The sequence below is a fragment of the Abramis brama genome, assembly GCF_963993115.1.
Source record: "Abramis brama genome assembly, chromosome: 19".
Taxonomy (NCBI): domain Eukaryota; kingdom Metazoa; phylum Chordata; class Actinopteri; order Cypriniformes; family Leuciscidae; genus Abramis; species Abramis brama.
This window is the reverse complement of record NC_139981.1, coordinates 33,914,110-33,930,062: the sequence shown is the minus strand read 5'-3', so window position 1 is coordinate 33,930,062 and position 15,953 is coordinate 33,914,110. Positions and strand designations below refer to the sequence as shown.

General features: G+C 37.7%; 1 protein-coding gene across 1 annotated transcript; it reads right to left on the bottom strand.

Moving 5' to 3' along the window:
- Nucleotides 1–1,107: 1,107 nt before the first annotated feature.
- Nucleotides 1,108–14,144, bottom strand: fbxo28 (F-box protein 28). The gene is made up of 5 exons (XM_084092370.1): nucleotides 13,906–14,144; nucleotides 11,948–12,057; nucleotides 6,329–6,467; nucleotides 3,809–4,004; nucleotides 1,108–2,263 (listed from the first exon to the last, which is right to left on the bottom strand). Exons 1-5 carry the CDS (start codon nucleotides 14,092–14,094, stop codon nucleotides 1,821–1,823), a joined length of 1,077 nt encoding a protein of 358 aa, XP_083948496.1. The 5' UTR covers nucleotides 14,095–14,144; the 3' UTR covers nucleotides 1,108–1,820.
- Nucleotides 14,145–15,953: the final 1,809 nt, after the last annotated feature.

The window sequence follows — 15,953 nt, the reverse complement described above, 5'->3', positions numbered from 1 at the left end:
AAAGTTCTGATTTCTCTGACTTTTTCTTGTAATCTAATGACGGAAACGACACTGCAGCTCTAGGAGAACAGCTTGAAACATTTGCAACATTTTGAGCATGATTTTAAGTTCAGAGCTGCAGGTTCTCATCTATGGAAGCTTGTTTACGCCACAGAATAAAAAAAAAAAAAAAAAGGGAATTATAACTTTTCTCCCAATTGTGAGTTCATATTCTGAGATAAAAGTCAGAATTATCTTTTAATTGCAAGTTTATATCTCGCAATTCTGACTTTTTTCAAAACAAATTATAAGAAACAAGCATGATATAAGCTAGCAATTAAAAGATAATTCTCACAATCCTGACTCTGATCATTCAGATTTCTCTGACTTTTTCTTGTAATTGGCAGTTTATATTATAAGAAAAGTCAGATTTGCATTAAACTCGGTTGCAAAAAACTCAGAATTCCGAGTTAAAATCAGTTGCAAGAAAAAAAGACTTGTAAAATAAACTTAAAATTGCAAGAAAAAGTCTGAATTGAGATAAGTCGTAATTACTGAGTGTATATCTTGAAATTTCCATTTTTTCCTCATAATTGGGAGTTTATATTCTGAGAAAAATTTCAGAATTGTGAGGTATAAACTCAGAATTACAAGAACAAAATCTGAATTGTGAGAGAATTAGCAATTACCTTTTTAAATGAGAGTTTATATCTCGCAATTAAGAGATATAACTTGAAATTCTGAGAAAAAAGTCAGAATTGTGAGAAAGTTATTTTTAATACCGTGGCAGAAACAAGCTTCTATAATAATCATCCTGATCACAAACCCAATTTATCTCCCTCCAACTTCCCCCTGAATTAGAAATCTGGTAAATTTGATCTACAATTCCTCCAGTCCGCATGTTTTGACAGTACATCCACAATGAAACGCTGAAATACGGCTGATACGCTCAAACGCTGTTCCTCGAGCACTTTAGGCCAGATCTCCTGAACTCAGAACGAAAGGCCATACTGTGCTTCGGGAACACATTGAGTCTTTGCCGCTGGAATGACGGAGTATCAGGTCAGTAAAACCGTGCCTTGGAGGCATAAACGAACTTGAACATCAATTATTTACTTTCCTAGTAACAAGGCTTTCCACAATTTTTATTGCACTGACACAGATCTATTTGCAGTAAAGTATACACCTACAAACAGTGGCAGGTACAACATGGCATTGACACCTACAAGACACTATCCTCAGTGATGGACGATCTTCAGACAAACAATATAATCATGTATGCTACAGCTGCAGACGTCTGCAAGACCACCGACTCGCTCACACTGTCCAGGCACGTCTCAGAGGAAATACTTCACTCTCAGAACATAGAACAAAGCTGATATTTACCATTTATATAACAATATAACTTAGCAGTCAGGTGTCGAACACCTCGCGTTCTCCATTTCAAGAAGGGGATCTGAAGTCTTCACTTCGTACACAATTAAACGAATGACTTTACGGTTGAAGCTACGGCCGTCTCTTCAGGTTCACCTTCTCCACGAAACGTTCTTGCGGTTGATTGACTAAAGCTTCTTGCAATGTCTTAATGTTGGCATGAAGGTTTGGTAAACATTAAAGGCAAATCCTCAACCTTTAGAAACAGAAGTCAACGCATATTAGTGTAATACGTGTCTGATAAAACAAAAAGATACCCCTCTCCCTCCTGTTTTTTTTAGCTTTTCATCTCCGCGTGATACTCGCGTCATCGTAAGTCGAGAAAAAAAATGATATAGCTTTAAGGAAGCAAAACAAAAACTTAAAAAAAAAAAAAAAAAAAACACAAGTACAGACGAAACGTCCCTCTATTTCTTGCTACGCAGGCGTTTGGAGTGGCGTGGGAGATCCGAGCACTTGCGGGGTCGTTTGAGACACAGGCCGTTCTCGCCCTCGGCTGACGCCGGACCCGCGCCGGATGAAGAGGACACGGCTGGAGCAGGGGTGGAGGAGGAGGAGGAGCCGCCCACCGCACTGTCCATCAGTTCCCTGAGCTTGTGCTCCAGCTCGGCCAGCCGGGCGTTCTGCTCTCCGATCACCTGCGACTGCTCCTGCAGCTTCTGCTCCTGGTCCTGGAGCTGCTTCTGCTGCTCCAGCTGCTTCACGCGCACCTCCTGCATCTCCCGCCGCAGAGCCGCCACCGACGCCCCGTTCACCTTCACCTGCTGCTGCACCTTCGTCATCTCCGACCGCGACGGGGTGTTTTTGGCCAACAGGGACATGGTGGTCAGAGAGGTGGAGGGACCGGCCACTGCGGGACAGAGGAGTGAGACAGAGCCGGCGGGTTAGAAACACTGGCAGGTAAAACTGTGTAAATGTGAGTATTAGAAGCGCTTCGAAAAATGAAAGCGTAAAGCAAATGAAATGTACTAAACATTTCTTTATTTTATACTAAATACATATTTAAAAAAAGAAATTGGGCACTAAAATTGGTGGAAAAACAAAGCCACGTCTAACCAAGCTGTGTTCCAAATTTGAAGTTGATATCACAAAAATTGAGGTTCCTACGGGATTTTGTTTAGGCGTTTTACCAAAAATTAGCCTGTCACAAATTAAAACATTTTTGCCACTTTAATCACAAAACAGCGGCCAAATATGGAACCTCAAGTCTCAAATATGTGTTCTGTCAAGTTTAGAAACAGTTTGGATTAAAACACTGCCATTTAAAATGGTTTAACCTGTTAACCTCACTTTTTGAGCATAAACGTAAATATTTAATGCACTTCCAAAAATGAAAGTGTAAAAAAGTTTAAGTTTATTGTAAAGCAAATTAAATGTACTAACCATTTTTATTTTTTTATATTAAATACATATTTAAAAAAGAAGTTGGACTCTGAAATTGGTGCAAAATAAAAGATATGTCTAACCAAGCTCTGTTCCAAATTTGAAGTTGATATCTCAAAAATTTAGGTTTCTATGGGATTTTGTTTAGACGTTTTACCAAAAAATAAATTAAAACATTTCTGCCACTTCTATCACAAAACAGCGGCCAAATATGACCTTTCCAACAATATGTGTTCTGTCAAGTTTAGAAAAAGTTTGGATTAAAACACTGCCATTTAATATGGTTTAACCTGTTAACCTCACTTTTTGAGCATAAATGTGAATATTTCATGCACTTCCAAAAATGAAAGTGTAAAAAAGTTGCAAACGAAATTTACAAAATATTTTTTTATTTTATACTATATTTATATTTTTAAAAAGAAGTTGGACTCTAAAATTGGTGGAAAATCAAAGATATGTCTGACCAAGCTGTGTTACAAATTTGAAGTTGATATCACAAAAATTGAGTTTCCTATGGGATTTTGTTTAGACGTTTTACCAAAAAATAAATTAAAGCATTTCTGGTGCTTCTATCACAAAACAGCAGCCAAATACGGAACCTCAAGTGTCAGACCTTTCCAACAATACGTGTTCTGTCAAGTTTACAAAAAGTTTAGATTAGTTTTAGCAGTAAAATGTGAAACGTGACACCGCCCTCAGGGGGAGGAGCCTGCTAGAAGACTTTAAAGCATGATAATGCAATGTCCAATTTAAAAACTGATTTCACAGGATGAACTTTGAGCGTTTAAGTTTTCGAATGAGACCTAATTTATAATGATTACGAATAAATGAGATTTGGGAGAAAAATGTTCCTGAAAGAAAAAAGAAAAAACTAGTGCTGTTTTTGGAAAATGATCCAGAAGAAAGCCAATGGAACGGAGGGTCAACTTCATGTTCTGCTAATCATTTTGAGTTTCAGAGCAATAAAAATGTCAGGATTAGTTAGTTGCGAGTCTTTAAATGGCAGCCGTACCCGGAGCGGATCCGATCAGGCGGCCGGAGAGGTCGGCACCGGGAAGCCTCTTCTTCAGGATGGGGACGATCTTCTCGTCGAAGTACTCCATGGCCATGGAGGAGATATCCCGCAGCTCCTGAAGCACCTCGTGCGCTCGCTGCGGCGCGCGCGTGGAGTTCACATACCGCAAAACACGGTAAATCTCGTCGATCACCTACAGGGGGCAGAAGACAACAGTCAAATCACACGCAACTTTCATAAAGAGCAAATCAACATGTTTTGCTAGAGTATTATGTGTGGTTGCTAGGAAGCTTGTTTCTAATTCACGTTTCTAACCTGAATTAACACATAGCATGTTGTTAGCACAATTAAACAAATTACTAGCAACATGATTTAATACATTTAACATGTTTTTATCATAAATAAACATGTTTATATCATAACCTAGCTGTGTTAAATCATGTTAGCTGTGTTAAAACAGTTAACACAGTAATTTATGCTAGCAACAATTAACACATTGCTAGTATGATTTAGTGCCCTAGCATGAATTAGCACATTGTTGACGTGTTGCTAGCATGATTTAACACGTTACTAGCATGTTTCACTGTGATTTAACACATTGTTAACATGTTTTATGTTGCTAACATGCCAGCATGTGTCTAGCAAGTTTGAACTCATTTGTTATCATGTTTTAGCATGTTGCTAGCCTGTTTTAGCATGCTGTAATAGCCTACATCAAATGGCGCTGATGTAGGCGTCAAAACAAAAAATATTTATTACAAAAATAGACCTTTTGTTCAATAAAACATTTAACATTCTGCTGTCTGCTGACGTCCAGGCAGAATCACACTCTGCTACCAATGAACAAGTTTTCGGTTTCGTTTCAGATCTCTTAAACCTGCTGACAGCAAATCTCATCATCTCTGTCACACAAATGATAAACACTTGATTTGCATTCACTGCTTCAGGCCTTCATGCCATTCATGCTTCTTAGACTTTTGCATAATCCCTTCTGAGCTTTTGCATTTCCTCAAGAAAGGTTTCTGACCTACGGCACACCCTACGAGATCAGCATGATTACAGCGTTCCTCACGGCTCTGATTACTGTCACATGACTGAAGATCCCACAGCTGAACTAAAGGCTGATTGTTTCAGATGATGAGTCCTTCATTCTCCTGTGAATTAACCCTTTAAGGCTCACTGTCTCCAACAAACACGCTGAGATCCTCAGGACAGGGTTGAAATCAAACACCTTTCTAGACACAAGAAACCTCTTCGTGTTTTACACATCATTGGAGGTTTGCATTTGTTGACTGTGTGGAACCTTAAAGTCCCCCTGTGGTGAAAATCCAGCTTTTAATGTTGTTTATGTGTCTATGTGGTGTTTTTAATCTGCTTTAAGACAAACCATGTGTAAATTCATAAGTCGACGCCATTGCTGAGTATTTTCTCCTTAAAACTGCAGTGAACCAAAGACAGTCTCAAAAACACGCTTTGAAATCGCTGGTGTTTCTGACGTCACAAACTACCTTGTAACCAATCAGATCAACGTGTGATCGTCAACCAGTGGATCTCTGAGCTGAGTGAGTGAGTGGAGGCGGGGCTCATTTGCATATTCATAGAACCGCGAATACTAAATAAGGCAAGGGTGTCGAGTTACATTCATTTTACATACATTTTGGTGATCAAAGATGAGTTTTAAGGGATCAGATGATTGACTACAGGGGGACTTTAAGTACTAACCAAACCTGAGCTTGATTCTCATGCTCATGAAACTCCCTTCATTAAAAAGCGACCACAGAAGCGGATGTTAATCCATCTCGGCTGACTGGATCCGTTCGACTGATTGTGTAGGACTTTTATTATCTGCACCCTAAAGATGACTGAACTGCCCGAGGCTTTTCTCAGGATCTGTAAAGCTGTCTGCAGTGAAAACCCATCAATAATCATATTTACTTGATATCAGTAACAGCAGCACAATTACCTGTACATATTTTAGTACATAACTGAATATGTATTATGCTCTGGGAAATTATTATATAAAAATGATAACAATGAAAAATATTCAAAATAAAATTACTGTACATTAATGGCTGAATCAGCGTTTCTGAACAAATGTTTCAATGAAAAACACATTTTCTATCAGTCTCTTGTCTCCGCCTACTGGTGTAATGATGTAACTGATACAATTTTTAGCATCAAAAATTTGATTTATTTGTAGCATCAAAAGGTGATTTACTATTTATGATCACTACCATAGATATCAGTGTTTATATCTGAACTATACACTTTTATCCCAGTACTTCTGTGTTAATATGACTTACTGTAATACTGATACTGTGATGTTGAAAAGACACCGTTTCATATCTATTCATGACAACGGCTGTGATCAGACTAATAGGTTTAATAGAAAGATCTGAATCTTTGACATTTAGGAATAAGATCACACAAGTGTTTGAATCGAGATTGCGATCTTTTAATGATGAATTGTCCAGCTCTAATGCCAACCGTATGCATCGAACAGAAATGCAGATGTACCTTTCCAGGGATGAAGCAGCAGAGGTTGGAGTCGACGTATTTCATGAAGGTCATGTTGAGCAGGGACAGCCGGGTCTCCACCGCCGCCAGGATGTCTGCGTGACGAGCCAGCGAGTGATTCCTGCGCTCAGATTCCCTCCTGAGGGAGAAGAGAGTCCGTCAAACACGCTCAGCTTAGCGGACATCAAGAACTGAGACTTGAAGTGACACTGAGATAAAGACACTGTGTTTTGAGGGACTCGGCTCTACTTAGGGTCTGAATATGAACCGATAACTCACATGAACACACTTAAATTTAACATTTATTTTAATATTCAACAATATTATTGATCTCCTGCATTGACAGCATTATATGAGAACTGAACTGAGCTGGACGATGACATCACGGTTAACTCCAGAGCGGATATATATATATATATTTTTTTTTTTTACACTACTGGTCAAAAGTTTTAGATCGGTAAGATTTTAATGTTTTTTAAAGAAGTCTCTTCTGCTCACCAAGGCTGCATTTATTTGTAAAAATATATATTAAAAAAATAAAAAAACAGTAATATTGTGAAATATTATGACAATTTAAAATGACTGTTTTCCATTTTAATATATTTTAAAGTGTAATTTATTCCTGTGATCAAAGCTGAATTTTCAGCATCATTACTCCAGTCTTCAGTGTCACATGATCCTTCAGAAATCACTCTAATATGATGATCAAGAAACATTCATTATTATTATCATTGTTGAAGACCGTTGTACAATGTTTTTTTTCAGGATTCTTTGATGAATAGAAAGTTCAAAAGAACAGCATTTATTTAAAATAGAATATTTTCTAACATTATAAATGTCTTTACTGTAACTTTTGATCAGTTTAACTCGTCCTTAATGAATAAAAGTATTGATTTATTTTATTTCTTTCCCCCAAAAATAAAAATAAAATTAAAATTCTTACTGACCCCAAACTTCTGAACGGTAGTGTTTAATGTTACAGAAGCTTTAGATTTCAGATAAATGCTGTTCTTTTAAACTTTCTATTCATCAAAGCATCATGAAATAAAAATGTAAAGAACGGTTTTCAACACTGATAATAATCATAAATGTTTCTTGAGCATCAAATCATCATATTATACTGATTTCTGAAGGATCATGTGACACTGAAGACTGGAGTAATGATGCTGAAAATTCAGCTTTGATCACAGGAATAAATTACACTTTACTGTATATTCACATAGAAAACAGATGATTTACATTTTTTAATCAAATAAGCAGAAGAGACTTCTTTTAAAAACATTAAAAATCTTACCGATCTAAAACTTTTGAACGGTAGTGTATATATATATATATATATATATATTCACAAGATTACTGGGTATTTTTTGGTGTAAATAAGTTAATTCGGGACATAAGTGATTTGAGTCGGTTACACATCCAGGGAAGAAAACTGAAAACGAGTCGATGACTGGGTTTACATCATGAGCACCAAACATGTGAGTCAGGGTCAGTGTCTTCATCGTTCCTCCGGGCCGTCTCTGTTATAGTCGTGTTGTGTGTGGATTATTATTATTTCACATTTAGAAGGATTTTTACACCTATATCTTTATCGTTATAGTTCTCGTCCGGTGTGTGACACTGTTTTGTCCTGTTTATTAGTGGGAAGCTGCTCTGTGTTGTATATTTAGATCATTAGCACTGAGTCGGCTCTGTTGAGGGTTACAAACGAGATCTTGCTCTGGATCCAGGCTCTGGTGTTGTGCTGGTGTTGTTGGACCGGAGCGCTGCACTGGATACCACTGACCACAACATTCCTCTTGCATGACTCCAGTGTACGGTGTGTGTTTCAACGGCACTCGAGAATAGGACTTTCTCTGTAAACGTAGGACATGTTTCCTCATCATCTGCGCCTGTTATGTGTGGTGTGCCCCAGGGATCCGTTTTGGGACCTTTATTGTTTTCCCTTTATATGCTTCCCTTGGCCCGCTTTTCTCATAAATACAACATTTCATATCACGATTATGCAGACGATTCTCAGTTCTCCCTTCCAGTAAGGCTTGACACCACTTCTTCATTTGATGTGTTATTGAAATGTGCAAATGATATCAAGAGGAGGATGACAATTTTCTGCAGCTAAATGAGGATTAAACAGAGGTTTTAATTCTGGGTCGTCCTGCAAGTTCCTCTCCTGCTCAGTTACGTCTCTCAACAAGTGTACGCAAACAAATCGAAAACCTTGGAGTGATCTTTGACTCTTCACTATTTTCTGATATGCAAATTAGTGCAGTTATTAGAGGAAGCTTTTTCCATTTAAGATCTATTGCAAAGTTGAAGAATCTTCTTTCAAGCAAAGATTTAGAAGTTGCGATTCATGCTTTTGTAACATCACGATCAGATCATTGCAACTCTCTTTATTCTGGTCTCAATCTTCACTATCACGATTGCAAGTTGTTCAAAATGCGTCCGCGAGACTTTCGTCTGGGTCTAAAAAGAGGGATCATATCTCTAGCATCCCTTCACTGGCTTCCCATTAAACTCAGAGTTGATTTTAAGATCCCTGTGTTTGTATATAAGGTGTTGTATACATTTTTAAATCTACTCTTAAATCGTATTTTTATTTTTTAGCTTTTTGAAACTTGTAATTGTTATGTAGACTGGCTTGCACTTCGTACAGCACTTTGGATCAATCTATCTTGTGTTTAAATGTGCTTTAGATATAAATGTTGTTGGTATTTGTGATACAGAAATACATGTGCCTTGATTTAATCTGACTTGTATAAAAAGCAAAAGCCTCTTAAGGCGAGACACGGCAGGCAAAAACATTGGTTTTTTTTTACTGGTCAATTTTGAGATTTTTGGATATTTGTCTTCAGAACATGTCTTCTTTCAGACTGTGGTGAAAAAAAGTCCGAAATACACATTTAGGTCTTTATTTTACTACACTTTGTCTGTTTGCGTCTGTAGATTTCGCGTAAATTCAACAAAAGTTGTCGTTGTAAATCATCCGCCGATCCGCGATCTCTGTCCGCTCCCTGTCATCACATGCACCGCTGGAAAGCTCTCTCTTCACTGTCCAATGCTGTCGGATCCAAATATGGTCATTTCCTTTTTATCAGCAACCAATCGCGATAGTAAAAGGGCTGAATGCGCAATCTCATTGGCTGATATAAATCTTTAAAGCCCGTTTTCTCAAAATGACCTTTCTCTCATACTCCAAGTACAAAATCTCCACTTCAGTCGCACCGATATACACCAAACTTTCCAGTCTTGTACCTAGTTATATTTTGAAGACATTTACAGAGGGATTTGTAAATATATTATTCCTAGCCTGATTTATATAACATTTTATTACAAAAAACATGGCGAAAATCATTTTTTTAAGGCTATTGACAGTATATTCTGATTTACAGGATAACAAAAGTAGATATCCATAAATCCCTCTGTAATTTTTTTCCCCATGTAATATGTGAACACAATGAAAAAATAATTTTTAATCTGGCTTTATCCAATACTCAGATTTCGTTTTTTAAAATATATACAAATTAGCGCATATTTAATTAGATTTTGCCTAATTTGCATATTTAAACATTAAATTACAGAAAACTTGTAATACATTTTTTTCTTATCTTAATGTAGGTATTCAACTGGGGAAGTTTCATGGTGATATCTGCTAGTTACATTTTTTACCCTATTCACCTGTAGTGTCTCGCCTTAAAAACCAAAGAATAAATGTGACCGTTCACTCGCCCTCACGTCGTTCCGAACCTGTGTGACTTTCTTCAGTGGATCTCACAGAAAATATTTTGTCGACTCGTTTTTTCACCTATATCTGGTTTCCAACATTGTTTCAAAAGATCTTGCTTGTGTTCTGCAGACGGCGGCGTACATGAGGGCGAGTGAACACTGAACCCAGGGTTCGTACAGATACTGTCAAAAGACATTTTGGTTTTCAGGGACTACAATCAGAGATCGCACTTATCAAACTATATCTTTAGTATTTTTTAAACTCAAATTACAGATATAAGGTATTTAAAATACAACTTACAACATATTTAATAATATATATTTAATACAAAGTTTATAATGGCTATTATTGTTCAATAAATAATATTTTATATTATAATGTTGCCGTACTTGGTATCGAGAAAAGGTCCGTTTAACCGTTAACTGAAAGTAAACATTTTGACCGATTAATACTATCAGTGAAACGGTTTAAAAGTTTTTTTTTAAAGCTTTTTTTTAGTTTGCTGCATGGTTAAAAAAAAATACTATATAGCCTATATTTGTAAACTCGCGACCACACGTGCCTACAGACATTTCGCTGAGCAAGCAAAATGAAGCGAGCGAAAAGTAGTTCTGTGTGGGACCATTTACACAGAAAGGGCGACGAAGTTACTTGCAAAATCTGCGGCGCGGTATTAAAGTACAGCAGCGGAACAAGCACAACGCAATATCACTGGCAAAGCAAACATCCACAAGCACATGAAAGGCTTCCCGAAGCTGGCGAGACGTGATCTCTGTATTCCCGGGACACCTGTGCCATCGGAGAGGGTGTTTCCAGACTAACCCCACATCATCTAGACATGCTACTTTTTTCAAATAAAAACTAGACAAGCTGTGGATTGAGGTTTTATTTGACGAAAAAACGTTGAAAAAAAAAAAAAGTTAAAAAATATATATTTAGTGTAGGCCTATTTTATGTTTTTTATTTATATAATTTTATTCTGTTTTTCTCTGTTGTCTCTGTGAAAACATGATGTTGTTCCAGGTTCTGTTGCTGATCTGTTCTGTGTGCTGCTGTTTGCATGTTAAAATAAACGTTAACATTTTTTTTTTTTTTTTTTTTAATGGGTCACAGACACTCGTCAATTTTATTTTTATTTAATTCCAATTAAATATTATAATCTTATCAGTTGTTAAAGGGATTCTTCACCTCTGGAAAGATGAATGTGTATTTAAAATGGGTCATTTATGTAGAAATGTGAAATTAATTTTTAATTTGGAGCTTTCTAGACTGAGAAAAGGATGAAAGACAACAACTCCCAGAATGCACTTGCTTCGCTGCCCTACGAGGCCACGCCCAAACCACCCCTACCGGTAAGAGCGCGCAGATAAACAACAAGGCTAGGCTACTAGTGAGTCTCCGTGACGAGTCTGCCCGGGATTTCGAGATCGCCCAAAATGTCCGGGATTCGGCTTTTGCGTTCTACAGTCGCCGTTCATCATGTTTACTGTGGCGAGCAGGACGAGGCTGACGGCCGCGGGAGAACGAGAGGCCGGTGGCGTGATCACTGATGAGCGGCACCTGTGAGACGCACCGGTCTCGCGCCTCTGGACAAAATATCCTACGATGACGCAAAATGATCATCAGAGGATTTTTTCCAGACAAAAAATACATAAATCTCTCGCCTCAGGGGGATATGAGGGAGGGAAGCACAGTAATTCGAAAATACTACAGGTTTTCTACTGATACAAAGCTTAATGCTAAATGCTGAAGTATCCCTTTAACGGTTAATACTCGGATAACGAGCGGCGGTTGTTGGTCGGGAAAATTAACCGAAATGAGCATCCCTGGTTACGGGTGTAATCTCGAGCTGATCAGTTAATGAACGTTAAGCTGATGTGAACGAGCCTCACCTGGGCAGCTGGGCCTTCACCTGCTTCTGGCACAGGCTGTGGTAGCGCTCCACCTTCAGGAAGCCTTGATTGAGCATGCGCTGACAGATCACATCCATGCGTTTGCACACCTGAAGACAAGAACAGGTCAGTCTCAAATTACGCAACATACACACTTATTATATGCATAGTGTTATGAGGTTATTCTGTGATAGCCCGACTACATTCGGCACGTGATTAAAGATGAAGGGTCCAATGTTCCACACTTGTTTTTGGTTAAAGGTACACTATGTAACTTTTGTCCCTCTAGTGGTTAAAACACGAAACTGCATGCATTTTGTGGAAGAACATTGTTTTGGTTGTGCTTTGGCTCTGCGGATGAATATGGTTCTCTCTCATAACTAAAAGAGAGAGATATTATTCTGCTGCTCATAAAACATTCACTACTAGTCTTCAGAGATATAACCAGTTTAGATGGACTCACTGAAGACGTTACAGTAGCAAATTTGTATTTTAGGGTGAACTATTCCTTTCAATGTTCAGCCGGTCATTAATATTCTAATAAACGTTAATGAACTTTCGGATGCTGGTGTTTGGGAACGCAATCGTGTGACATGAGACTTCATCTTGAGACGAAGACTTTAAGTAGAGGAATACAAAAAATAAATCCATATAAAGCTAATCCATAAAACAGGAAAATCTAATATTTTTCATCTTATTAACAGTCAGTCACACATCTAATACATTGATAATATTTTTCAATAACAACGATTGTTGACTTCAAGACTATCATATGGAAGCTTGTTTCTGCCACGGAATAAAAAAAACAACTTAATTTAACTCACAACCGAGTTAATATATTGAGTTTATATCCCTATTTATATCTCACAATTCTTCTTTTTTTTTTTTTTGTGAAAAAAAAGAGGTAATTTCAACTTTTCATCTCACAGTTGCAAATATCCCAAGTCATAAACTGAATTTACATCTAAAAAAAACATTTTTTTTAGACACAGATTTTTTTTTTTACAAATGTTATTGCAAATCTTTATATCACAATTGCAAATATCCTAAGATCTTAAACTGAACTTAAATCTCAAAAATGTTTTTTTTTTTCGGCCACGAAATAAATTAAATTTTTCTTGCAACTGAAAACGTTTCTCTTACACAATTCAGACTTGTTTTTATCTCGCAACTATGAGTTTATATCTCGCAATTTGGAGAGGGAAAAACAGAATTCCGTGACAAACAAATTGTGAGGAGGAAAAAAATAAATAATCTAAATTGTGAAATTTAAAAGTGGTAATAAAAAAAAAAATTCTGTGGCGGGAACAATCTTCCATACTATCATGGCCGGTAATGCAGCGAGACTGCAGTGAACTGGCCGAGTATCGAGACGCAGCCCGTTTCACTGATATTGTAATATTTTTACAAATCAATAACAACAAATGTTGACTTCAAGACTATCATGGAAGCTTGTATCCGACACGGAATTAAAAAAAAAATACTTTAACTCACAATTGCGAGTTTAGGCCTATATCCCTAGTTATAAACTGAACATGCATCTCACAAATCTTTTTTTTTTTGCGGCCACGGAATAAAAAAAGTTCTATTCTCACAATTCTATTTTTCTTGCAATTGAAAACGTTTCTCACACAATTTAGACTTGTTTGTATCTCGCAAGTCGCAATTATGAGTTTATATCTCGCAATTCTGAGGGGGAGGGGGGGGGGGCAGACTTGCAAGACAAACAAAATTGTGAGGGGGAAAAAAGTCAAAATTGTGCAATTTAAAAGTCGTAATTTTATATTTAAAAAAAATCCCGTGGCGGGAACAATCTTCCATACTATCACACGGCCGGAAATGCCGTGATTGTAGGGAGCGCGCGCTCCCTCGCTCACTAGGCAGCGAGACTGCAGTGCACTGGCCGAGTGTTGGGACGCAGCCCGTTCCACTGCAGTCCAGCTCATTGTTTTCCTCACCAGCCGCAGGAGACTGATCTCGTCGTACGATAGGAAGTTGAGGATGGTGTCGATGGCCACGATCGGGAGTCCCAGCAGCGCGTTGTTCTGGTGCGGCTGGTCCGGTGGCGGAGAGGGAACGCGCGGCGACAGCGAGTCCGAGTCCAGCGACGCGACGCCTCCGTCAGAGCTCACTGCAACAGCCGCCATCTTCTCTGAGCTCCAGGACACAGGACGTGACGACACACCGCTAAGCTCGCGGGCCGGAAGTGAGGAGTGCTGTCTGCGGGCTCGTGACGCGGACACGATCAAGGCAACACAATCTTATTTTAATATTATTGAGCCAAATTTTCTTCATTTTCTTCAGGAGACTAAGGATTATTGCACCAGTCTGGATAACATTGTCAATAGGAAAGCAAGAAAGACTTGTCATGTCTTTAATGAATATAGGCCTACAGTTTTTTGATTAATTAATCAATTTGTACACTATGGCATGTTTTTTAATTATTTTTTATCTATTAATATGTAAATTCTATATGCTATATTGTATACTACTAAAGTTAGTTGGATAATAATAAAAATAGATAAAAAAGCCATGTAGGGAGTTTTTATTTATTTATTGAACATAAACAAAATATACATTTATAATGTCATTTGTAAATGTTATACTAATAATAATAATAAACCGTAAAGCAAACCATACAAATAAATTTAAAATTATCAAGATCATCCCAACAGATTTGCTGGCCAGTTTATACTCTTCATACAATTTAATTATATCTACAAAGAATACTTTTAAATACAGATAAGTAAGCTTTAGTCATCGTACACTTACATAAGTTTGACAGGTTATAGGAAAAGTAGGCAGTGACTGGACCTTTATTTCCAACCAGTGACACAGAAAAGGAAAAGATGATGATGTCAGTTTGAAAAAATATCAATATTGCGGTCAAAGTTCAATCGAAGACCTAAAGATTCACTTGAAAGGCAAAACGATCGGAATGTTGCCAATTCTTTGTAACGGGAAACCATTTTTTGCCCAATGCATACATATAAAACTTGTGAGCAATTATGATATTGTTGCATACTTGTATATTGTACTGTTTTTGTATTTTACTCTAACACTGGGTTATTATTGCTTAGCTTCTTACCTTTGAATGATTTTATTCTTATTATTGACTTTTGTTGTTGTTGTTCAGAAGAGGGCGGAGTCTTTACACGAGCTTCAGAAACTCCAGCAATAACAACACAGGCCAATCTCACTCATCCAGAATCCCAGAATCACCAGCAGCGAGTGCAGCCTTACGGAGAGACTCAGGAAGAGCTTCTGGATGTTAGTGGAGACATTTCTGTAGTTGTTGTGGAGTTACACTGATCATCTCATCATCATGTTTAACTTCTCCACAAGTGTCCACAGTTCCTGAGGTCTTTATAAGACAGCGGTGACATGTTCTGGTCATACTTTGCTGGATCTTCATCAGTGCGTTAGAACTGGTCTCTGCTGTCGCTTGTCGTGTGTGTAAACGTGCAGATTAAGGGCCGGTAATATTATAATAAGATCCTCTTCATACGTCAGAAGGAGAGCGAAATCTGATCGGCTTATTTTTTGACATGCTTGCAGAGAAAGGCTCACCAGAACAAAGTTACTGGGTTTCACTTTTCCCGTTTTTTATGTTGGTAGAATCACCCGATTATAGCACTTACACACGGAAAAAGTCAGATTTTAATGATATGTCCCCCTTAAAAACGTTCTCCTTGGGTCCAAAAAGAGCGGCCATATGTAAAAGGTGGTTGCATCAATTTTCTCTAGTTTTCTGTATAATTCTTTCCTTGCATCAACATATTTCAAAAAATTCGCTACAGTTTCAAAGAACACAAGCAGAACAAGCACAATCCGCATTTACATCCACATGAATGAGTGAGTCATTTGCTCACACTTACAGTCTTCTTCTAACATTAATCATATAAAACTACACATTCACACATCTGAGGAGCAACATATAGGAGAGACCATGATGGGTCCTAACAGTCAGTTTATGTTCATTTGAGATGCAAGTCTAGATGTCAAC

Coding starts and splice junctions, on each gene's coding strand:
- fbxo28 (XM_084092370.1), bottom strand. CDS start 14,094: ATGGCGGCTGTTGCAGTGAGCTCTGACGGAGGCGTCGCGTCGCTGGAC. Junction 4,005..6,328: donor GCTGCTTCATCCCTGGAAAG/GTACATCTGCAT, acceptor TGCCCCCTGTAG/GTGATCGACGAGATTTACCG. Junction 2,264..3,808: donor CCTGATCGGATCCGCTCCGG/GTACGGCTGCCA, acceptor TCTGTCCCGCAG/TGGCCGGTCCCTCCACCTCT.